This window comes from Suncus etruscus, chromosome 18, assembly GCF_024139225.1.
Source record: "Suncus etruscus isolate mSunEtr1 chromosome 18, mSunEtr1.pri.cur, whole genome shotgun sequence".
In the NCBI taxonomy this organism is placed as follows: domain Eukaryota; kingdom Metazoa; phylum Chordata; class Mammalia; order Eulipotyphla; family Soricidae; genus Suncus; species Suncus etruscus.
Genome location: NC_064865.1, coordinates 63057307 through 63080497, shown reverse-complemented (window position 1 = coordinate 63080497; position 23191 = coordinate 63057307). Strand labels below are relative to the sequence as shown.

General features: G+C 57.2%; 3 protein-coding genes across 3 annotated transcripts in view; all 3 read right to left on the bottom strand.

The window, feature by feature from the left end:
- The window catches only part of SLC35B3 (solute carrier family 35 member B3), a 301880-nt gene that overhangs the window by 203735 nt on the left and 74954 nt on the right, over positions 1 to 23191 (bottom strand). The window lies entirely within an intron of this gene.
- On the bottom strand, positions 12318 to 15632 carry BLOC1S5 (biogenesis of lysosomal organelles complex 1 subunit 5). Its single transcript, XM_049765199.1, has 6 exons — positions 15508 to 15632; positions 15327 to 15409; positions 13586 to 13715; positions 13269 to 13331; positions 13100 to 13158; positions 12318 to 12942 (listed from the first exon to the last, which is right to left on the bottom strand). The coding sequence occupies exons 1-6, from the start codon at positions 15620 to 15622 to the stop codon at positions 12763 to 12765; spliced, it is 630 nt and encodes a 209-aa protein (XP_049621156.1). The 5' UTR covers positions 15623 to 15632; the 3' UTR covers positions 12318 to 12762.
- Positions 18063 to 22569, bottom strand: EEF1E1 (eukaryotic translation elongation factor 1 epsilon 1). Its single transcript, XM_049765062.1, has 4 exons — positions 22478 to 22569; positions 19644 to 19844; positions 19332 to 19427; positions 18063 to 18225 (listed from the first exon to the last, which is right to left on the bottom strand). Exons 1-4 carry the CDS (start codon positions 22562 to 22564, stop codon positions 18085 to 18087), a joined length of 525 nt encoding a protein of 174 aa, XP_049621019.1. The 5' UTR covers positions 22565 to 22569; the 3' UTR covers positions 18063 to 18084.

Sequence of the window (23191 nt, the reverse complement as noted above, 5' to 3'; positions counted from 1 at the left end):
TCAAAGGCCACCGCTGACCTGTGCTAGAGTCGAGGGGTGAAGTGGCAATTCAGGGAGGCCCCATCCAGGCTCCAGCTAGGACCCCGGCCTGGAACCCCCTACATCTCACAGACCCCTCATCTCATACCTACACACCCCCTCCTCTGTGTCAGCTCCCCTGACGTATCCCTAGACTGAGCTGGACGGTGAAGGGGACCCTGGGCTGGACTGAGCCTGGAGGGACCCGGGCAAGGGCAGAGCCGTTGGCCCCCACTGCCCCCACGTTCCTGCCCCCAAGTCCTGCCTGGGCAGCTTCTCTGCCCGGTGAGCTCCAGCCAAGCCTTGTGGGTGGTCACAGGGCAGTGTGGTCCCTTCAAGGCCAAGACCCTCTGAGGCCTGGGGCACCCCCCCCATTTACACACACACACACACACACACTCACACACACAGTCCAAGTCTGTGTGTAAGATGACACCCAACAGCCCTTCTCAGCTGGCATTGCTCAGGGTTCCCAGCATGAGGTAGGCAGCTCCATGGGCATGAGTTTGGGGTGCTGCACCTCCACATCTGTACCCTTGTTTCTACTCTTCAGGGAACAGTCCACCTGTCCCTCACGGATGGGACACTAAGAATAGGCCCCAGAGTATGTGGCCCCCTCCAGCCTCTCGCCCCTCAGCCTCTCCAGGTGCTGTCACCGACCTGGCTGGGGCCCCCAGAGCTTCCAGATCCCACAGAAACCAAAACCAAATGGTGGCCCTGGCAGCTGTGACCTGGGTGGCCACACAACAGAAGGTTGTCCTGTGGTGTGTAGGGCCTCTGGAGGAAGCCAGGCCAGGCCAGACCACGGACTCTTTCTGCCCAGCTCCAGGCTGTCCCAGGTCAAGCAGGGGCCTGGAAGGTCAGAGTTCAACAGGAACCGTCACAGCACTACTGAGACACCAAGGCACGGAGACAGAGACAGAGACAGGCAGACACAGCCCAGGCCTGTCTGTCTGTGTGTGTGTGTGTGTGTGTGTGTGTGTGTGTAAGGCAGTGCTTCTCAATTATTTTCTGTCATGCCCCCCTAGGAAGAAGAAAACATTTTTTGCGACCCCCCATGCGACTGTAAATAGCATCTTTATTATAAAAAAAAAAACTTTAACCTGCAAAACAAAGTTATATAAAATAGTTTATATATAAAATAATTTGAGCTGGTTTTGTTTTGTTTTTTTGGGGGGGTCACACCCGGCAATGCTCAGGGGTTACTCCTGGCTCTACTCTTAGAAATCACTCCTGGCAGGCTCGGGGAACCATATGGGATGCCAGGATTCGAACCAACGTCCTTCTGCATGCAAGGCAAGCACTTTAGCTCCATACTATCTCTCCGGCCCCTGAGCTGATTTTTTTAATCAGAGGTGATATCTGGAAGAATGGCTACAATGAGCATGTTTTGCAATGCATAGCTTTTCGAAGGGGAGTTTGAAACAGGACACAGCAACTCTCAGCTCCAGAGACATAGAGACATAAACACGGGGCTTAGCTTGCTATGACGGTGTTTGCCTAGGTCAAACACGCCCCCCCCCCTTACGGGGCCTCACGTCCTCCCTGGTGGGCGCGCCCCACTATTTGAGAACCACTGGGTAAGGGCAGCCTTGGGCTTCTGCCCTGCATGGTGTTCTGGCCCCTCCACCGAGCGGGATGCTCACCTTGGCGTGGGCCCTGTCACTGACACCTGTGAGATCCGTGACACCCGCCTGTTGCTGGCCCCATTGGGAGGAGCCACGCCATCAGATACAGCCCCAGGCTAAAGGCCAGCAGAGGCCTCAAAAAAGCTGCGGGCCTGGCTGGGATCCCCAAAGAAAGGGTCCAGCCAGAATCTGTGATAAGGTACCCCAGGAAGAAGAGGCCTGGAACCTCACTCCCTGTGGCTGGAAGGGACTCGGACCCCACATCCTGGCCCCACACCCACATCCTGTAGCCCTGCCCCTGCACCCTTACAGTCCCCAACTTCCCCTGGGCCATTCCCCCCTCTCATATCTCCACTTCAGCCTCTCTCAGCTGCTGACAGCCCACCTAGTCACAGCTGTTCGAGGGGAACAAACAGCTTGGGGTGGCTTCCTGGGCCAAGAGTGAGGCCCAGACACCAAGCCCACATGTGGCCCCATCCACAGCATGGCCTCTGAGCCAAGAGGAGGGGTCGGAGGGGTCATGAGAGGAATCGGGGCTGGGTTTCTGGGCCTCCTGCATCTCCTGTCTCTGAGCCTGGCAGTCGCCCCAAAGACTCCGCGTGACACCTGTCCCTCCAGGTGTGTCCGGTCGGGTGGGGTAGAGTCAACACGGGGCCGGATTCAGCTGTGTGTGTGTGTGTGTGTGTGTGTGTGTGTGTGTGTGTGTGTGTGTAAGAGAGAGAGAGAGAGAGAGACAGAGACAGAGACAGAGACAGAGAGACAGAGAGAGACAGAGAGACAGAGAGAGATAGAGAGACAGAGACACAGAGAGACACAGAGAAACAGAGAAACAGACAGAGCCAGGGTGGAAAGAGCACACACACATACCTGCTTGTGTGAGGGTCTGTCTGTGCTCACCTACATGCCTGTATAGATGTGATTTCATGTGTGTCTGTGTCCACACATGTATGTGTGCATGTATGTCTCTGAGCATGTATGTGCCTTGCGAGCATGCGTGTGCACGCATATCTGTATCTTCGCATGCATCCATGTCTATGTGTGTTCGTGTGTGTGCCCACGTATTGTGGTGTGCCTCGGACTCCCACGCCCCTGTCATATCTCACTTCTTGGACCGAGGCCTCTAGAAAGTACAAGAGGAAATTCCACGTCAGCCTCGATCGGAACCGCAGGTGCATTCTGTTGTGTATCCTGTTGTGTGGTGTGAACGGCCACACTCGGAGTGAAGGAGGCAACAGTTATGAAAGAAGTAATCCCATTTTGCTAGTTTAATGGAAAGCTCAAGAGCACAGGTTTAATTCCTGGCATCCCACATGGTCCCCTGAGCTCCGCCAGGAGTAATTCTTGAGCACAGAGCCATAAGTGAGCCCTTAGCTCAGAGCCAGGTGTGAGCCCTGAGACTACCAAATGTGGCCCCAAACTGAATCTAAATTAAATTAAAAATGTTGTCACAGATTAAAAGAAGCTGGATCAGCAGGAGGTGATGTTGGGGACACAGGCAGGGCCTGGGGGGCAGGGTTGTCACAACGTGAACACGGGGAACTGAAAACAGGAGCTTCCCCCAAAGGAGCCGAAAGGACCAGAAATAACAAAGAAGTTCCTCACCTGGGAACTGTGGAGAACCGCAGAGTCCTCCGTGACCTGCCCTGAGAGGACTAAAAATAAAACCCAAAACCCACTGGGCTCGTCCTGTACAGCTAGCTGCCACCAGGGATACATGGCACCCAGGGGACTCAGACTTCTTAGTGTGTGTCCTGAGAACAGAACTATGAGTGAGTCTTGAGCACAGAGCCAGGAGTGAGCAATGTGTGTGTATGGCTGGGCCAGTAGCTGACAACAGTGTCCTTGGCAGGCAGCAGGCGGCCCAGCTGGGATTGGGCACAACGAACGCCGGGTCTGGTCAATCACCCGGAAATAGGGGTCCAGGGCTCAGCGGCCTCAGTTGGCCAGGGCTGGGGGTGCCAGGGTGAGTGGAGCTACCTGGACCCCTATGGGTTATCACCCTGTGACGTCATATGGCCCTGAGCCCTGCCTCATAGAAGTTGTTAGGATAGAAACTGGGGGACACTCAGGGGCCCAGACGCAGGCAGGTGGTGAGAGGGACGATGCTGCTTAGTGGAGCAGTGCTTGGCTAGATAGATAGTTGGATGGAGGGAACGCGCAGCTGGGGCTCCGTGGAGCTGGGGGGTGATGGTCCCTGTCACCCCACCCCCATCTTCCTGCATAATCTTACCTGAGGGTAAGACCTGCCCATTTCTGGGAGGGGTCTTTGGAAGGGAACGAAAGGATTACCTCAGGGTGTAAAGGGGATTGGAGGATTGAGGGAGAGGTTGAGCGAGAAGCAGGATGGAGGGAGAAGAGACAGGCTTGAATGCAGGGCTGACTATGGAGCCAACTTAAAAGGCTTAAGCACAGGAGCCACACCTGGTGGCTAGGGCCTTGAATACAGTTTCATGTCTCCTGAAACCTGATTGCTGTCTTTTCCTCGATGCTACCCTGAACCCTGCAGACCCTGCCGGCTGGAGGGATTGCAGGCGCATGGTCCAGGCCGGCAGAGAAAGGCCTCTCCATCCATCCATCATCTCACCATCATCCACCTCCATCCAGGACTCCATAATCAATGTTTTTCTACAGGTACCCACACATCGGATAAGGGGACTCTCCAGGGGAGCAGGAAGGCCAAGAAGCAGCGAGGGCTGACTGGGGACGGGACCCTGGATGAATGCTTGAGACCTGAGACTGCACAGGCCCCCAAAAAGCATGAAAGATTCAATGGAGAGAGGAGGGTGGGGAGAAAGAGATGAGGGAAAGAGAAACAGCGAGGGCCGGAGAGATAGCACAGCAGTAGGGCAATTGCCTTGCTTGAGGCAGACCTGGAAGCGACCCAGTTTGATTCCCGGCATCCCATATGGTCCGCCAGCCTGCCAGGATCGATTTCTGAGTGCAGAGGCAGTAGTAACCCGAGTGCTGCTGGGTGTGGCCCAATAACCAATCAGCCAATTAATTGATAATTAAAAATAAAGTTTAGAGGCCAGAGAGATGGCATGGAGATAAGGCGTTTGCCTTGCATGCAGAAGGACAGTGGTTGAAATCCTGGCATCCCATCTGGTCCCCCAGCCTGCCAGAGGCAATTTCTGAGTGCAGAGCCAGGAGAAACCCTTGAACGCTGCTGGGTGTGACCCAACAATCAATCAATCAATCAATCAATCAAATCTAAAAAAGGAAAGGGGTTTGACCGGACAAGTGGACACTCCAGGAGGAACTGGGATACGTAAGGAGGAGACGCCCCTCTTCATGGAAAGAAGGCAGATGAGGATCCCCGGGAGGCTCCATCCTGCTGGTAGTGAGCCCATGGGGTGACCAGCAGCTCCTGGTCTGAGCCCTCTGCCGGTTCCTGCGCGCCCTCTAGGGGCCAGTCTCGGCGGGAGCCCAGAACCCAGAACCTCATGTTAGCCTCTCTGCTCCCTTCTGGACCCTGAGGAAGCTCTTGGTTTCCTCCTCTTGACTGAAGGATGGGACAGGAGAGCGACAGCTGCCTAGAACAATGGACAGGTGGATGGATGCACCACGATGCCTCCTGCACCCCCAGCAGCAAGGGGATGGACCTTGGACTCCAGGAAAAAAGGGGCTTCCAGGCAAGGCACCGCTGCCTCCAGGCTGGCCTCCTGCCCGTGGCCCAGACTCAAGGACATGTCCTGGCATCTCTGCGATCACAGTGCCTAGCCTAAGGTGCCTGCATACTGCAGGGACAGTTGTTCTTCCCAGCCCGGTATGACAGCTGCCCAGCGCTGCAACCTCTGCAGAGGTTGTTGAGATCATGTCCAGGGCTTGGTCAGAGTTGCAGTACTTAGAATGTCAAGCAATGGGGTCAAAGTCATGGTCCAGAGTGAACGGGATGGGGTCAAGGTCATGGGGCAGGATGTGTGAAATGGAGTCAAGGTCATGGGATAGAGAATTTGGGTCAAGTTCATGGTTCAAAGGACAATGGGGTGAAGGTCATGGTTCAAAAGGGGGACTGGGGTCAAGGGTCTCCTGGGTCTGTGTGTCCATGTCTATGTCTGTCTGTGTGTATCCATGTCTATGTGTGTGACTGTGTCTGTGTGTCTATGTTTATGTGTATGTGCCTGTGTTTGTGTGTGTTCATGTCTATGTCTGTGTATTCCATGTCTATGTCTTTGTGTGTCTATGTGCCTGTTTCTGTGTGTGTCTTTGTTGGTGTGTGTCCATACCTGTGTCTTTTCCATGTCTAGGTCTGTGTCTGCGTGTTTTTGTGTGCCTGTGTCTGTGGGTCCGTGTCACAGTGCTGATGATACACCTGGCGCCATGTCTGTCAGGGCTGTAGAACACCCCTTGTGGCCGTGCTGACGTGGGCGGAAGGCAAGACTGAGCAGCGGCTGCAGGCCCTTCCTCCGGGCACATCCGGCCTGTTATCTCTGTCTACCAGTCTCCGGGCTGCCAGGACTCCCTCGCAGCTCTGGCTGCTGATAAGTCCTGAGGCCGTCTAGGCACTGGTCTTGGTTCTGGGGAGCTGGGGTACCACTCTCTCTGCTGCCTTATCTTCTGCCTGGGCGCTGGCAGGGCATGGGGCCGCATCTGCTCTTCTGAGTCACCCATGACCGTCTGCTGCACCCGTGTTCTCAGCCACACCTTCCTACCAGGGAGTAAGCTGGGGTTCCCGTGGTGGCTGAGGCAGGATCCTGCCTTGTAGACACTACCCTGCGCAGACAGGACCTGGCGATGTGGACAGGGCCCTGTTGTGTACACAGAGCCCTGTTGCATAGGCAGAACAGTGTAGAAAGGATCCTGCTGGGTAGACAGGATCTGTGTGTGGCCCCTCACACTCTGCTCCCAGGCATCTTTCACCTGCTAACTCCTCAAGGATCATGGCCATAGCCCCCCAATCTCTGTCAGGGCGCCCTGTGCAGTGCTGGGGATTGGGGAGTCTCTCCTACCTCTCCTATCTCTCCCATATCTATCTCATATCCCTCTCCCATTGTGCCATTGGCTGCTCTTCTGGTTTGGGTTATATTCTGGAGGTGGGGATGGGTGGGCCATACCTGACATTGCTCAGGACTGACTCCTGACCCCGTGCTCAGGGCTGACTTCCACGGGACTCCAGGTGTGCCAGGACCTACCCCGGGGTCAGCTGTATGCAAGGGGTAGCATTAACTTCTGTGACTTTTCGAAGCTTCATCGAACCCTGGGCTCCCACTCGTGTGAGTCCTCCATGTGTGGCACCTGATTCCACACTACAGTGCTCGTCTCATGGACGGACAGTCAAGGTGGCTCCAAGGGGGCCCGGAGAGATAGCACAGCAGCGTTTCCCTTGCAAGCAGCCGATCCAAGACCAAAGGTGGTTGGTTCGAATCCCGGTGTCCCATAGGGTCCCTCGTGCCTGCCAGGAGCTATATCTGAGCAGACAGCCAGGAGTAACCCCTGAGCACCGCCGGGTGTGGCCCAAAAAACAAAAAACAAAAAACAAAACAAAAAAAAGGTGGCTCCAAGGGCCGGAGCTCAGGCTTGGCGTGTGGGGCCAAGGGCTCCGTCCCCAGCAGCCCTGGGTGAAGCCTTGCCAGAGACAGCAGGGCCCCAGACCGAAGGCCCCCTGGTGGACAGCCTTATGACCACAGAAAAGCTTGTCTGGCCACTGTGGGTGGGCAGGGCAGCCTGGCTCGCTGACCTGCAGGGGCTGGAGGACATCCAGGGGAGGACGGCCAGGCTCGCACTTCCCTTAGGCATCATCTTTGCTGAGGATAAGCAGAGCCCGAGGCGCTGCTGAATCACAGTCCTGCTCTGACTGAGCCTCTCTGGTGGCGTCTGGGCCTGGTGGCACCTTCTGCCCAGGAAAGACATTGGACTTCAAAAGGGCTACGCCTGGGAGTGCAGGGCAGAGAGCTGCACAGACCTGGGCAGGTGGGTGGCCCGACTCCTTCCCTGGCCATCTGCTTCTGGCCAGCCGTCTACCCCCGTGCAGGACTGTAGAAGGTGGCATGGCTGGGTGGGTCCTCCAACACTGGTTGTGTGCATTCATTCAGTGCTCCCCAGGATCGGTTGGTGCTCCCCCAGGGTCAGGTCTTTGCTCCCCTTGGGGTCAGGTCTATGCTCCCCAGGAATCAGGTTAGTGCTCACTGGGGTCAGGCAAAGTTCTCTCCTTACCACTCTCCCCCTTCATGTGATTTCTTAGAAAATTCCCAGGTCGTGGGGCCGGAGAGATAGCATGGAGGTAAGGCGTTAGCCTTTCATGCTGAAGGACGGTGGTTCGAATCCTGGCATCCCATATGGTCCCCTGTGCCTGCCGGGGTGATTTCTGAGCATAGAGCAGGAGTAACCCCTGAGTGCTGCCGGGTGTGACCCCCCCAAAAACAAAACAAAACAAAAAGAAAATTCCCAGGTCCAGGGGCATGAGGGACTTCTGAAGGGGGTGGCAAAACCATGAGTTTGGGGGCCTCTGCCTCACCCCATTTCATAAAAGCACCTCCAACGCTCTTTCCCACACTGCAGGGCCATTTGCCCAATTCGTTCCTTACTAAAACTGGCTTTTCAGAACAACAGGAAAATGCCATGACCTGGTTCGTGGTTTGAGAGATGCAGTGGGTTCCCGCTCTGGAGCCTCACTCCCCAGTGCTCACCCCGGAGGCAGGCAATACCTGAGGCTGTGGAACATTCTACAAGCACCAGCCTGTTCATTTCTTCCTCAGGAAACACTCAGCTCATCAGGACACCCTTGAGACCACACAGAATGTCACCCAGGGGCCCAGCTGAGTCATCACAGGCCCAGGAGTTCCTCACATGCCGAAAGGTCCAGCTAAACTCTACGTACAAACCCTGGTGTGCAGATACAGGTCTGTGTGTCCATGTTCTGTGTGCAGACACGGGTCAACATGTTGTATCTCAGCAGGACAGTGGCCATGGAAGTCAGAATCTGCTAAGGAGTGTGTAACAACTCACCTACCAAAAAACCAAAAAACCAACAAAACATGTGTCTCGTATGCAGATACAAGGTTGAGGTGGGGCTGCCAGCAGGGTTGGGGGGAAGCACTGAGCCAGCCTTGGCACAGCCCTTAGATGCAGGACCCAGCACCCTTCCCTGCACTGAACCCCTAAGTGGGCCCCTTGGGCACAGGTGCTGACTCGCCCCAAGCCTTCCCCAGAATGAGCTAAGCAGGTCCAGGACCCCACTGCACCTCGCAGGAATGGTGCCCAAGTAAAACCCACCCACCCTGCAGCCTGTCCCTATGCTGTGCTGCTGCTCCTCATGGAAGGATGGACCCCAGGCGTACGTCCTGGATGGCTGTCTCTCTCACTCCCCTCCTTGGGAATTAGGAGACCTCAAGGGAAGGGGTTCAGAGATAGACAATCCCGGAGTGAGATGACTGGAGCCCAAGCCAGAACCCCTTAACTACTGACCTGGCCTGATGTTTCACAGGTGAGCCCTCACGTCCAGCCCTTGCTCCATGTCTGGTCTCTCCCCTGGGGAAGGATGGCCTATCCACTTTGCCTCAGTCTCCAGTTCTGAGTCTCCACATGCTGAGGCCATGTGTTGGCTGGGGCTTTGGGGTGTGGCCACATGGCTGCTCAGAGCCAGGAGAATCTCCATGGAACACACCAAGCTCCATGGAGCCCACCAACCTCAGGCAACCCCCAATCTCAGGAACCCATCAACCCCACAGAACCCCTAAACTCAAGAAACCCCTCATGTCACAGAATCCCCAATCTCAAGGAAATCCTTCACCTCAGGGAACCCCCAATCTCAAACCCGCCATCCTCAATGAGCCCCAGGAACCCGCCAACCTTCAACACCATCAGACTTAGACTCCACACTGTCCCATAAACCCTGACAGCTCTGCATTTCGGGGTGCTGTCTCTGATAGCTGAGCACAGAAGCCAGGAAGGGTCCTGGGCCAGAGAGACCCTGTATCTGAGACCCTTCCCCCTCCCTAACCCCACCCAGGCTAGGGGGTGCCCCATGAGGAGATGGTGGCAGACAAATCCCAAAGAGGTGCCTTCTGGAAGTTTCCATGCAGTCAGACTCCACACCTGGGCATTCCAGGGAATGCCGGAAGACTCCTGTATGTTCCTGCAGTGGTGGAACATTCCAGAAGGTCTGAAAAGCCATTTTCCAGCATGGTTAGCTGTGAATGCCATGGCCTCGCATGTTCCCAGGGGAGCCAAGCTTGGAACCCCAGCTGGGAGCTGCAGAGGGCTGCTCGGAACCCGACACGAAGCCTCATGCTCGACGAGGACACGGTGGTCCCGGAAGTTCCAGGGGCTCCCCAGGGTACCGGTGCCAGGCCACGGGCAGTGGGCCAAGACCAAGACAACTCAGGCCCGAGGGGTCACAGCCTGGAGACGGCTGCCCGGTCTGGCCTCGTCCCGACGACTCCCCCTCCTAGAACTATTTTTTCCGGATTCCTGAGAAGAATTTCAGGAACTGCTGTTTCAGCCTGTGCCGTGGGGAGAGAGATAATCCCCTTCCAGCTCCGCCGCAGGAAACAGCATGGGGGAGTGCTGGGCTCGAGCCCCCAGACTTCGGAAACAAAAGCGGAGCCGAGGTGCCCACGGAACGCGACCCTCCTGGGCCAGCCAGGAGATAAGCAGGACCTGCATACCAGCCGCATTCCTGGGCGGCTGAGGCTGCCGGCCGAGGTCCCAGTCCTGCAGGGCTGGGCACTGGGGTGGCCGAGGCCGGGATCAAAGGCTGGGGGGAGACCAGACGCCGTGGCCCCTGGGCCTGTCTTCCTGCCGTGACTCACTTGGGCTGAGCTGGCCGCGTTTGGAGATCAGAGGCACCGTGGATGCTGGCAAGGCTGATGGCAGGTCTCATGACTGGGCAGCCAGGCGCAGGGCTCGGGCTGGGGATTTGGGCCAGGCCCCTGGGGACCCCCTACCCTCGTGGGACTGGGAGGAGGTGGAGGCCGGAACTGGGCACGTGGTCCAGGAAGGTTCCCTCGGGTGCTCTCAAGGGGCCAAACCCTCCAAGGAGGTGGAAGTGAGAAGCACCGAGCTGCCTCGTAGTGGGGCTGTTCCTGCAATTACACATTCACACACATGCTTACACATTAAAACATGCTCCCTTGCACACATGCTCGATCACACACCATGCTCACTTACATACTCATACAGACACGCTCACTTACATACCCACACACACGTGCTCAGGGACAGGTCTCCAAGGTCCCCGGGAAGGTTCTGCCTGACTCAGCTCAGGCCAAGTGCGGCCCTCACGACTGTGGTCCACGCACGGCCCCAGCCCAGCAGCTCCCTGGTGCCTGCTCAGGAGATACTAGGGGACGAGAGTCCCTCCAGGACACAGGCCCAGGGCTGCCCTCCTCGCTCAGGACTGTGGCCACAGCGACACCTGCTGCCTCGGGCGAGTTCTGCAGCCCAGGAAGGGCCGACTCTGTCCCTGTGGTTCTGGGGGACAGCCCGAGCCCAGCAGCATCAGCACAGGGACCCCAAATTTCACTGGGGCTCAAAGCTAATGCAGGTGCACAAAACACTAGAAAATCACTTCCCAGGTGACAATGTTCTGATGGATGGGGCTGGAGCAAAACATGACATGGCTGATCCGGGTTTGATCCCCAGCATCCCGTAGGGTCCCCCTGAGCACCACCGCGAATGGCCCCTGAACAAAGAACCAGGAGTAAGCCCTGTGCTGCTCCCAGGATAGCCCCCTTAAAAGCCCAAAAATAATTAAAAAATTTGAACTGTGGGGCCAGAGAGCACAGCAGTAGAGCGTTTGCCTTGCAGGCAGCCAAACCCAGAATCGACCCAGTGGTTTTATCCCTAGCATCCCATATGGTCCCCTGAGCCTGCCAGTAGCAATTTCTGAGCACAGAGCCAGGAGTAACCCCTGAGCATTGCTGGATGTGACCCCCAAAACCCAATAATTTCAGGCTTTTTAAAATCCCAAAATGTGGGGCCAGGAAGGTGGCGCTAGAGGTAAGGTGTCTGCCTTGCAAGCGCTAGCCAAGGAATGGACCGAGGTTCGATCCCCCGGTGTCCCATATGGTCCCCCCAAGCCAGGGGCGATTTCTGAGCACATAGCTAGGAGTAACCCCTGAGCGTCAAATGAGTGTGGCCCCCCCCCAAAAAAAATTAAAATCCCAAAATGCAGGCTCTTGGTCACAGTGATGGAGGTGCCTTTGGGCATGAGTTTAGAGACAAAGAACTTCAGTTCCTCGTGACATGGGGATGCTTGGAATTGGGGGTCTGGGAGTGACATGCCCACCTGCCACCTGCAGAGACAGGGCTGGGGATCTGGGGGACAAGTCACTTAGAGGTGTAAATGGGCACCACAGCCAGGCAGCTGACGGGGGCTGGACATGTCCTCCAGCCTGTTGGTCCTCTGAGCTGGAATGGCATAGTGGGGCCGGGTGCCCACCCAGAGCACCTCACCGGTCACCCGCAGGCCCTGACAGCAGCATTTCCAGCCCTACCCGGGGCCCACATTCTAGTCTCAACCTCCCTTTGTGGACCTTTCTGGAAGCGTGTCCCCCACCTTTGAGGGCTGGCATGGGGAGTCAGACCTGGACAGAGACAGCAGTGGGCAGGGAAGGGTCAGCAGACGCCCTATGCAACCCTCCATCATCTTTAATCACATTCCCACTAGTGAATTCACGATAGGCTGCAGGGAGCAACCAACAGGATCCTGGGATGGCTGGGGAGGGGGAGAGTTGTAGGGTCTTTTTCTGAGGGCTGAGAAGGGACCCATAGGGGATGGGTCCTGATGTCTCAGCCACAGCCACACAAGCCTGGAACCTGACATGATGCAGGGGAGAGTCACAGGAAGGATGACCAGGAGCGGGTCACTGAGTGTGGGTCAGGGTGTCAGTGCAGGTCTGAGGGGATTTAAGGGGATCAGTGCAGGTCGGTGGGGTCAGTGTGGGTCTGATGGTCTGTGGGGACTATGGAGTTGACAGCAAGAGCTGAGCCTCCTTTTTGACCCTCAGCCCCTCTGGGTGTCCCCAGCTGAAGGTTGAGTCTCAAAGCTCCCAGAGTGGGCAGGGGTGGCCGCAGGCTCTGGCTGGTCTCTGTCTCAAGAAAATGCCAGCTGGGCTGGGGCGAACCTCCAATTCGGAGAAGGATGGAGACGATCAGCCGGGTGGTCAGCGGGGGCCTAGAAGGCGGCAAACCTTCGGAGCTCCTGCTCCCTGCGTGAGAAGTGCTCCCGCAGCCGCGCCTCGGCGCCCCGGTGCTCCTCGTCCAGAGCCGCCTCCCGGCTCCGCTGCTCCTGCCTCAGCTCGTCCAGCCGCTGTGCCTGCTGCTGCTCCCAAGCTGCCAAGCGCTCCTGCTGTCCCTGTCAGGGAGGATCGTAGGTGTGAACCAGGGACGGGCGGATGGACCGATGGACGGGGCCAGGGAGCCATGGGGCTGGACCGGGAAACACGGGCACTCGACCAACATGAGCAAAGACAGTGGACCAGACATGAGGGCCAGACGCCCCTGGGACTCACCGTCTTCCACTTGTGCTCTCTCTGCTGCAGTCTGCGGGCGACCTCAGACGCGGCGGCCACTGGAAGGCAGGATCAGGTGGAACCAGCTGCCCTTACCCTCGCCCACTGGCACAACCCCCACGCCCACCAGCAGGGAGCTCTGGGACCTGAGGCAGGCCCCGCCCCCCACAAGAGCCCCCACGGCCCTGTCCCGTCTCAGGAATTTTGGCTGTATCTGAAGTCGTGAAGGTCGCTGGTGAGATCCAGGAAGCCCCAGACTGGCCTGTGTCCCTAGGATCCCCTTCAGTTCCTACTGGACCCAACACTAGTCTTGGGCCACAGCTCATGTGCAGGCAGGGATCCCCCCCAACACAAACCCGACCTGCACAGAAGCAGGGACCGGGCGACCCCCCAAAGCTGTGTCCCTGTGTCCTCCGGCAGATTAAGTACAGATAAGTCACTCCAAGAGGGGCCACGGTGCCCCCACCCACTCCACCCTTGGCTCACGTCTCTGGAGCACTGGGCCCAGGCCGTCCCGCAGCGCTTCCTCGCACATGGGCAGTGTGTCCTGACTGGTCTCCTGGGTCAGGTTCCTCAGCTTCTCCAGAGACCGCAGCTCCCGTAGGCCCCGTTTCTCCTGGATGCAGCAGGGAGGGTACAAGTGTGCGGACTGGCTGCCAGCCCCTGGGGGACCCTGGATATCACGCACATGGCACAACCCGGGGGTAGCTCAAGCTGTAGAAACGGCAATGGAACTAGACCGTTGAGCGGCATCAGAGACTGGGTGAAAAGGACAGGTTGGGAGGGGCCAGGACTGGCCACAGGTTCCCCCCCTCCAATGGCTCCTCTGTCCTGAGATGGGTCAGCTTCAGCACTGGGCCTTCCCACTCATCATGGCACACACTCATTGACTGGATCACGAGGGATCTCAAGAGGGATCATGGGGGATCTAAGTAGGATCATGGGGGAATCTTAGTGCAATAATGGGTGATCACAGGGAGTCTCAAGGGGATCATGGGATTACAGGGGTTGATAGGAAAATCACAGATGGGTTACAGGGGATTGTAGAAGGATCACAGGAGGTTACAGAGGATCACTAAGGATTACAGGTGGATCCCAGGTGGATCATGGGGGGGCCCAAATGGGTGTTCCGGGAGACCCTATGTGATGATGACTCCGTGTAGCTGGCATAGATTGTGAATGGTCCGAGCCTGGCACACATCAGTCTGTGGGTGAACAGATGGATGGATGGAGAGAGGCAGATGGGCAGGAGTTTGCTTCCCCATGTGTCCGGGTCACCTGTGTGCTAGTACACTGGCTCCATGGGAAACAGAAAGGCCCCTCCCTACACCTCACATGGAGGAGAGAAGCTAGTGAGTGCCTGGAGGGAACCCTGGGGGCACCTGGACCCCCATTCCCACATGGCCTCACTCTGCTGGTCTCTCCTCATCACAGGCCCACTGAGCACAGCTGACCAGTGAGTGGCCTTGACAATGGAGACGGCTGATGCCCCAGGTGAGGACACACCCCTGTGCTCACTAGGAAGGAAGACTCCTCCCTATTCCCCACGGCGCATCTCACAGACCTCAGGACCTGCACAGGAACCAACCTCTACCCACGGGCCAGGGGTGGGCACTGACTATGGGTGCCACTGGGCAGCCTGTGAGCCAACGACCAGGGAGCAGGGGAGAAGGAACCAGGCCACAAACAACGGGCTGGTGGTACCAGGACTGTAGTTGCTGTGTTCAAGTGTGATGGATGTGGGTCTGTTACCCCTCCTCCAACTTCCCATCTCTTTTGCTTGCAGACGTCAAGTCAGACACTGCTAGGAGCTAGGAGGGGTCTGAGGTTAATAATTAAGGCTTGGGATTCAGAAAGATTCAGCAAGAAGCCTCAGCATTCCGCAGGATGGGATGGGAACATAGATGGGAAACGGTTGGCTGCAGAGAAGGCTGCTTAGCTTGGAAGCTGCACATGGCGGTTAGAGCCTTCTAATGAAGCTTCAACATCTCCTGACTTTCTACTGATGGTTTGTGGATCATTTCCTCGCCGTGACACTGAACCCTCAGAGCTGCCAGGCCAACAGCAGCTGCAAGCGCCTGGCCTGGCAGAGAAAGGAAGGCCTCACACCATCCACCCACCACCATCCAGGCCTCTGATTACGTTGATGACTACTTCAGGCCTGTAGGAGTGGGGCGTGAGTCTTGCACGGGCGTGCTGCAGAGGTGAGTGTGCAAGGGCCCCTCACCTCGAACTCCCTGAGGAAGAAGCGCGTTTCTCCCTGGATGACGGGCCTGTGGTCGAACAGCCGGGAGTGGATCTCCCCGAGATCTGGGGGGACAGAAAGGGGTGCAGTCAGTGTTGGGGTGCCCTGGGCGGTGGGGACCCCAGATGCCCGGTCCTGCTGATGCCTTGGGCCCAGGCCGCACCCTTGATGACCAGCTGCACCGGGGAACCCGCAGCCCCCGGCCCGTCCCTTTTGGGGGTCCCGGAAGCCGCTGGGGCGGCCTCTGCAGCCGCGGGGGTCTCCGTGCCGCTGCTCATCCTGCTGGTCCTGCCTCCCGTCCGGGCGCGGGTTTTGACGTCACAGGGCGTCGACGGGCGTCGACGCAGGCGCCGTCATGTTTATTACGGGCGGCGGCCTCGTCTCGGTCCTGGACTGCGGGACGTTCCAAAGTGGCGAGGGCGTTGACGCCAGCGCCGCCATACTGGTTATGGGCGGAAGCTGAGTCTTACTCGCTATGCGGGATATGTGGGCATTGACGCCCACGCCGCCATGCCGGCTGTGGGCAGAAGCAGGCTGCAGGCCCACAGGGCAGCTCCTGGGGTGACCCTGCAGTGCAGCTGCTTCAGCAAGTGACTCCCCTTAATTGCCCTTTGGGTGACTGTCAGTGGCAGGAGAAAGTCTGGGTGCAGGAAGGGACAGACTCTGGAACCCGGCTAAGTTGGGTTTCAGTTCTGCTGCTGCTGCTCCTTTTCTGTAGTAGGGCAACGAGGACCCCAGAAACAAGAATATGCCTGTATGCATGTGCCCAGGTGCTCCCGTGTTTATGTCCAAGCATGCATGTTCGTGTGGTCAGAGAATGCAAGGAGCGAAGCCAGCCTTCATCACAGGACAGATGAGCTGGTGGCTGATGCTATCAAGATTGTGGGCATCAGGAGCCAGGAGCCCGAGCTTCCCTCTAGAGCTTAGCCTGGTCAAAGCAGTTGGAGGCTTTTGCATTCCAAGCTCAACTCGACAGATGGGGCTGTCAGCGGGCCTTTGTGGAGAGTTGGCTTCGGTGGGCCAGTGGGCACCAAGTGGCCCCAGTACTGATAAGCCCTGGGGTGAATGGGGCTTGCAGCATCCTGCCTGGTTGGCTGGACCGAGCACACTCCTGCTTGTAGGGACTTTGGTGCTCACAAAGGGCTCAGAGCGAGGGAAGGAAAACTGAAGCCAGGGCAAACCTAGTTCCCTCCCCTCCCTGCCTTCCTGTGGCTCTCGGCCTCTGAGTACTGGAAGGTGAGTTTATGACGAGGGTGCAGTTGGGCTCTGATGGGGAACAAAGGCAGAGACCAGGGACATGGTGGCAGCAGTAAGCCATCAGCACTGTGACATCTGGGGCGGGAGAGATAGCACAGCAGTAGAGCAACTGACCAATCCAGGACAGAAGGTGGTTCAAATCCCATATGATCCCCTGTGCCTGTCAGGGGTGATTTCTGAGCAGAGCCAGGAGTAACCCCTGAGCATCGCCAGGTGTGGCTCAAAAGATATATATAAAGTCCCTCATCTGTCTCTGGGCTATAAATCCAGACCCCAGTCCCCAGCCGGGGAACAGGGCTGGAGAGCCCTCAAGTACTCAGACTGCAGGCCAGGAGTGCCCCACCACTGCCTTTGCAGTCCAACCCACCTTGAGCACAGAAGAGGAGGCACAGAGCTCTGCCTCCAGGAATCCCGGATCACACTAGTTGGCCAGAGAGCTGCAACAGGGGCTGTGGGTGGGTGGAGCATCCGAAATGTGAACCAGGGGCAGACAAGGAGAGGGTGAGAGGGAAAGAGAGAGGAGGATGAGTGGTGAGCAAGAGAGTGAGAGATGTACTCTTGGGGTAAGAAGCTAAAGACTGGAGTGGTAACACAGTGGTAGGGCATTTACCTTCCATGCGACCGACCTGGGACAAACCGGGGTTTGATGCATGGCATCCCATGTCCTTCAAGCCTGCCAGGAGTAACTCGAGCGCTGCTCCCCCCCCAAAGAAACAAAAGGCACATCTGCCTGCAACCACACTCTTATCTGATGCTGTCACGGTTAGTAAAGCCCTTTTCACCTTCATGTACCTGATTAGAGCAAGATTCACCTCCCGTTTTCCTGCTCTTTTCTGTGTCTCACTTCACTGTCACCCCAGCCCGATGCCCAGGTGTGGAGCTGGGGACTGAACTTGGGCCGGCTGATGAAGCCAAGTGCATCCTCCCTTGGCTCTATCCAGCCACAAAACCTTGGTCTCCTTGACGGGGAAGACACAGCTGGCAAGAGCGGTGGTGGGGCAGATTCCTTGCTGGGCTTTAGTTTGGGCACTTGGGTCAGGGTGAGCGGGAGACAGGACATGAGATCAGGGTCAATGGGACAGCAGACGTGTCCTCGTCCCTTTGGCACTGGCCCGTCTGATGCATCCCCAGGACTGGTTCCCCGCTGGCGGGTCCCGACTCAACAGGAAAGCAGGACACATACCCAGGTTCCAGTTACATTTACTATCACATAAATATCTGCCCCATGGTTGCCTGCTAATGCAGGCAACACAACATCTAGGGTGGATTGAGGGGGAAGCCGGGCCTGGAGGCGGCTCAGGGATCCATGCATCATTCTGGAAGAAAGTCCCCAGCCACCACATTTGTGGCTGAAGTTCCGTGTCCCCCAGCGGGGACAGCGCAGAGTCCACACCAACAGTGGCAGCAGCAGCAGTGTTGACCCTGAGAGCCCAGCAGATGTCAGACGAGGGATAGGCCAGGGGACAGTGTGGCGAGGGCAGCCCTAGTGCACAGGCACGTAGAGCCGGTTCCTGATGAAGACCACGGTGGGCAGCTGCTGCCGTAGGCCCGGGAGGTGCTGCATGTGACAGAACCACCGCGACACGTTGAGGTACGTCTCCTTCTCCTGCACCGTCAGCTCCACCTGCAGGGGCATCCAGCACTCGCTCTGGGAGGGGCACAGACCAGACCCCCCCCCCAGGTCTGCAGGGGACCCCAAGGCATCTGTGAACGCTCTACAGTCCCCAGACCCATGTCTGACTCCCTGCCCCAAATCCTGTACTGAGGTACCGTATTTTTCATACTGTAAGAGGCAAACATCCCCCACCCCCAAAGTGGCTTATGGAGCGAATGCTGCCTGGAGCTGAAATCAGAGTGCAGGGGAGGAGAGACAGCCCTAATGATCCTTTGTTTTTTTAAAATTTTATTTAGTGACTGATTGGTTTTTGGGTCACACCCAGCGGTGCTCAGGGGTTACTCCTGGCTCTGCACTCAGAAAATGCTCCTGGCAGGCTCAAGGGACCATATGGGATGCCGGGATCAAACCAGGTCTCTCCCAGGTTGGCCACATGCAAGGCAAATGTGCTATCTCTCCAGTCTTGTCATGATTCTTAATGTTATGTTCAGTTCACTGCTGTTCACCTCACATAGTTTATTAAATATTTTCTTTTTATTTATTTTTTTATCCCCCACCCACCTATTAAATATTTTAGTACACCATTTGCTTTAAACTATTTTTTCCCCCTTGTTTTCCTCATCTAAAAACTATGTGCGTCTTATGGTCAGGTGTGTTTTTTGTAGAGCAAAAATATGGTATTTCAGCTTCTGGGCCACACTGGCAGTGTCAGGGGCTTACTCCTGACTCTGGGTTTAGGGCGGTGCTGGAGATTGAACCTGGTGGACCATATACAAGGCTGGTGCCTCACTTCTGCACCATCTCTTTGGCCACGCAGCATTTGTTTTTCTTTTGGTTTTTGGGCCATATCTAGCGGTGCTCAGGGGACTCTATGGGATGCTGGGGATTGAACCAGGGTCCGTCCCAGGTTGGCCATGTGCAAAGCAAATGCCCTACTGCTGTGCTATCGCTATTGCCTCATGTGGCACTTTGAAGGAGGCTGAAAGCGGTTGCTGCTGACACCATTCAACCTAAACAGGGACCCCAGAAGAAGTGACCATCAGACGCTCTCCCCGCCCCCCCCCCAAATGTTCCTTCAGCTGGAAGGAATGGCTGGGCCTGCTCCCAGGACTCACAAAGAAACGGTGCAGGCCATAGTAGAGCAGTGCATCAGCCAGCGTGAGGTGGTGCCCGGCCAGGTAGACTCTGTCCTCCAGGTATGAGTTCAAGTCCTGAAACACACATGGGAAACAGCCACAGGATGAGTGATGCACTGGCTGCTGTGACAGGACAGGTTACCCCATCACCATGTGCCCATGACCTCTAAGCTGCCTCATGTTCTGGGAGCTGTTGAAGCACCCAGGAAACAGGCCAGAGCCGTGAGCTGTGTGCATGTACATGTGTGTGTGTGTGTGTGTGTGTGTGTGCGCGCGCATGCATGCATGTACCTTCAGCAGCGCCCGTGTGTCCTCCTTGCTGGCTTGGCCTTCCAGGCGCGTGACCCTGTACTCCAGCCACTGCTGCACCAAGGCCTTCTCCTCGGCGGTGCTCCCTAGCAGGTGCTCCTGGTTGGCCTGGCGTACCAGGTGTGCTGCGATGGTGCTCAGGCCGGCCAGGCTGGGGCCCTCGTGGGTCTGCAGCACAGGCACCTAAGGATGGGGGGAAGGGTCAGGCAGAGCCACAGCCTGAACTGGGGGTGGTGCAAGATGGGAGCAGAGGTGCCTGAGGCTACAGGAACTGCACGAGATATTCAAGCATGTACACCGAGAGTCAGAAAGACGGCCAAGGTGCAGGGGTGGGATGGGTCATAACAAGGTCCCCAAAAGATACAGAAATTGAACAAGGGATGCAAGTAGACGCTGATGGCAGTGAGCGCCAACCAGGGGACACTGGCCACCCTGGGGCCCGTCCCTATGTCTGCTGGCTGGGAGGGGTGGCCAGACCACCAGTTCTGGCTCCAATTCTGAGGAACCTCTGAGCAGAAGTGGGCCCGACAGTGGTCAGCGAGGAGCCTACTCCACTCATGGCCCTGCATACAGCACATGGGGGTCGTGACTCCTGATGGAAACGAAGTCCAGGAAGAAGCTCAGTGCAAACAGGGCTCCAGACCAGGCTCCTTTTGGCACAAAGAGCATCTGGTCCTCAGGACACGGACACAGCCAGGGCCACGTGGCTCCATGGAATCCAGAGCCATAGCACTCACAGCCCAGAGTGAAGGAAGGGTTAGAGGGGATTGTGAACCAGCAGACTCCACTGTTCCTCCCACACCAGGCCCCCACAGCCACCTGTTGGGTAGGACTTCACAAATGAGCCTCTTTTCTCTGTCTCCATAGCAGCCCCAGAGCTTGGCTCAGTGAGGGACAGGACCCCAGCCCCATTCTTCCCGACCACGTGTATGAATACAGGGCAGCCAGTTGGGGCTCCCAACGCTCCTGCTCCTCCAGGAGGAGGAATGCCCCTCCAGATATTGAGACTCAATGAGGATTGGCAGGGGGAAAAGTGAGGCAACGTGCCAGAGGATCCTAGGAGTTTCCCATTCCCTCTGGACTGTAGTTTAATGGGGGAGAGGGAGATGCTGGTGGGGGAAAGGAGGAGGAAGAAGGGACCCACTGTTACTGGTGTACTGAGGCCACCACCTGGAACCCAGGAATGCTTGTGGGTTAATGGGCGTGAAAATCTCAAATCCTGGCTGTTTTAAAAACCAGATTTGGGGTGTGTGTGTCACACATGGTGGTGCTCAGGGGTTACTCTTGGCTCCGGGCTCAGAAATCATTCCTGGCAAGTTTTAGGGACAATATGGGATGCCTAGGTTTTGAACCCAGGTTGGCTGCTGTGCTATATGGCTTTGGTCCCTCGAAACCAGACCTTAGGTGGAAGAACATGTAAAATAAAGGGGAAACCACAACAAGAACAAAGAAGCAGGATGGCGAGATGTTGGTGGGGCTGGGATCCAGCTTGGCTGGCCAAGTTCTATCAGGCCTGGCCACTAGCAAGTCTTCTCCAATGAGAGAAAGCAGTTTGATTCAACACCAGCACAGCAGGAGTGGCCCTTTGAGCAGAGCAGGAGGGCCTGGGGAATCCCACAGCACCCCACAGTACGCCCTCACACACCTCAACCTCAGAATCCTCATTGGCACAAAATATAACCACCTTGACCTGCCTCTTATGAAACCCTGGCGCTCCCGGGGCTTCAGAGTACCGTGACTTCTAGGCACCCCAAAGGGCCAGTTTTGCAGGGGTATGTCCGGGAGACCTACTGTGCTTGGGGAAGGGGCATCCCACTCACCAGCCTTCACAGAGGGGTCTTCACATACTCCCCCAGACTGCGGGGTTGTGTTATCAGTCATTGCAAACAGCTCAGGTGCCCTTCTAGGGCCGAGCATACCCTTCTGCACCCAGGACCTGGGCTGGGCGCCTCCTTCCTGTACCCGAGACCCGGGCCAGAAGCTTCTTCTTCGCACCTTGGGATCTGGACCGGACATCCTCTCCTGCACCCTGGAACCTGGGCCGGGTGCCTCCTCCCTCTACTCGGGCTACGGGTCAGGGGCCTCCTCTCTGAACCCCGAGATCCAAGTCGGGCATCTGCTCCTGTACCTGGGACCCAGGCCTGGCATCCATATTGCATCCTGGAATCCGAGCCTGGCATCTCTTCCTGCACCCTGAGATCCGGGCCTGGCATCTCCTCCTGCACCCCGGGCTCCGGGCCTGGCATCTCCTCCTATACCCTGAGACCCGGGCCTGGCATCCCATATTGCACCCTGGAACCCGAGCCTGGCGTCTCCTCCAGCACCCTGGGACCTAAGCCTGGCATCTCCTCCTATACCCTGGAAGCCGGGCCAGGTATCCACTCTTGCACCCTGGGACCCAGGTCTGGCATCTCTCCTTGCTGCTCGGTACCCGGGCCTGGCATCTCCCCTTGCACCCTGGAACCCTGGGCCGGGCGCCTCCTCACTCTACTCGGGCTCCGGATCAGGGGCCTCTTCCCTGAACCTCGGGATCCGAGTCGGGCATCCCCTCCTGCATCCCGGGACCTGGGCCTGGCGTCTCCTCCTGTACCCCGGCATCGGGGGTCTGGCATCCCCTCTTGCACCCTGGGATCCGGGCCTGGCATCTCCTCCTGCACCCCGGGATCGGGGCCTGGCATCCCCTCCTGCACCCTGGGACTCGGGCCTGGAACCTCCTCCTGCAAGCTGGGACCCTGGGCCGGGCGCCCCTACTGCCCACGTGGGCGCATCAGCCCCGCCGCCCGCTCACCCCGCCCGGAAGCCCGCGCCCCGCTCACCCCGCGCTCGCCCCGCGCCCCGAACTGGCGCCCGGGCAGCCCCAACCAGCGCTCCAGCAGCGCCAGCTCCGTGGACGCCGCCATCATTTTTCCGCCCGGGCGACTTCCGGGGCGGGGCCAGCAGGATGGAACCTTCCCATTGGCCGAAACTCAAGTCCCGCCCACATAGACGTCGTTCGCCATTGGCTGAACCTGGGGGCGTGGCTTGCGAAGCACTGGGGCGTGGCTACGCGCGTCGGTGGTCCATCAGTCCAGGACAGGTGATGATGCTCGGATGCCCCAGTTGTAGGTGTGTTTATTGGGAGTCCTTTAATGCATCCCTTAAGGCGCTCCTTGTGCTGTGATGGTCAGCTAGCAAAAGGACAGTATTATTTCCACTTTATTTATTTATTTATTTTATTTATTTATTTATTTATTGGTTTTTGGGCCACACCCGGCGATGCTCAGGGGTGACTCCTGGCTGTCTGCTCAGAAATAGCTCCTGGCAGGCACGGGGACCATATGGGACACCGGGATTCGAACCAACCACCTTTGGTCCTGAATCGGCTGCTTGCAAGGCAAACGCCGCTGTGCTATCTCTCCGGGCCCTCACTTTATTTATTTTTATTTATATATATATTTAACATAATAAGAACAAGATGAAGAATAAGAATAAGATAAGTTTTTGTCTTATTTATGGGCCTCCCATAAATAAGGCTCAGAGGCCTGGGGGCC

What these genes read in the sequence shown, in the direction of transcription:
- BLOC1S5 (XM_049765199.1), bottom strand. Translation starts at nt 15,622, where the DNA reads ATGAGCAGCGGCACGGAGACCCCCGCGGCTGCAGAGGCCGCCCCAGCG. An exon ending in GGTGCAGCTGGTCATCAAGG is followed by an intron (nt 15,410 to 15,507) that starts GTGCGGCCTGGG and finishes CTGTCCCCCCAG; the next exon opens with ATCTCGGGGAGATCCACTCC. An exon ending in ACAGGGCCGTGGGGGCTCTT is followed by an intron (nt 13,159 to 13,268) that starts GTGGGGGGCGGG and finishes CCTGCCTTCCAG; the next exon opens with TGGCCGCCGCGTCTGAGGTC.
- EEF1E1 (XM_049765062.1), bottom strand. Translation starts at nt 22,564, where the DNA reads ATGATGGCGGCGTCCACGGAGCTGGCGCTGCTGGAGCGCTGGTTGGGG. An exon ending in ACACACGGGCGCTGCTGAAG is followed by an intron (nt 19,428 to 19,643) that starts GTACATGCATGC and finishes TGTGTGTTTCAG; the next exon opens with GACTTGAACTCATACCTGGA. An exon ending in ATGGCCTGCACCGTTTCTTT is followed by an intron (nt 18,226 to 19,331) that starts GTGAGTCCTGGG and finishes ATGCCCCTGCAG; the next exon opens with GTGGAGCTGACGGTGCAGGA.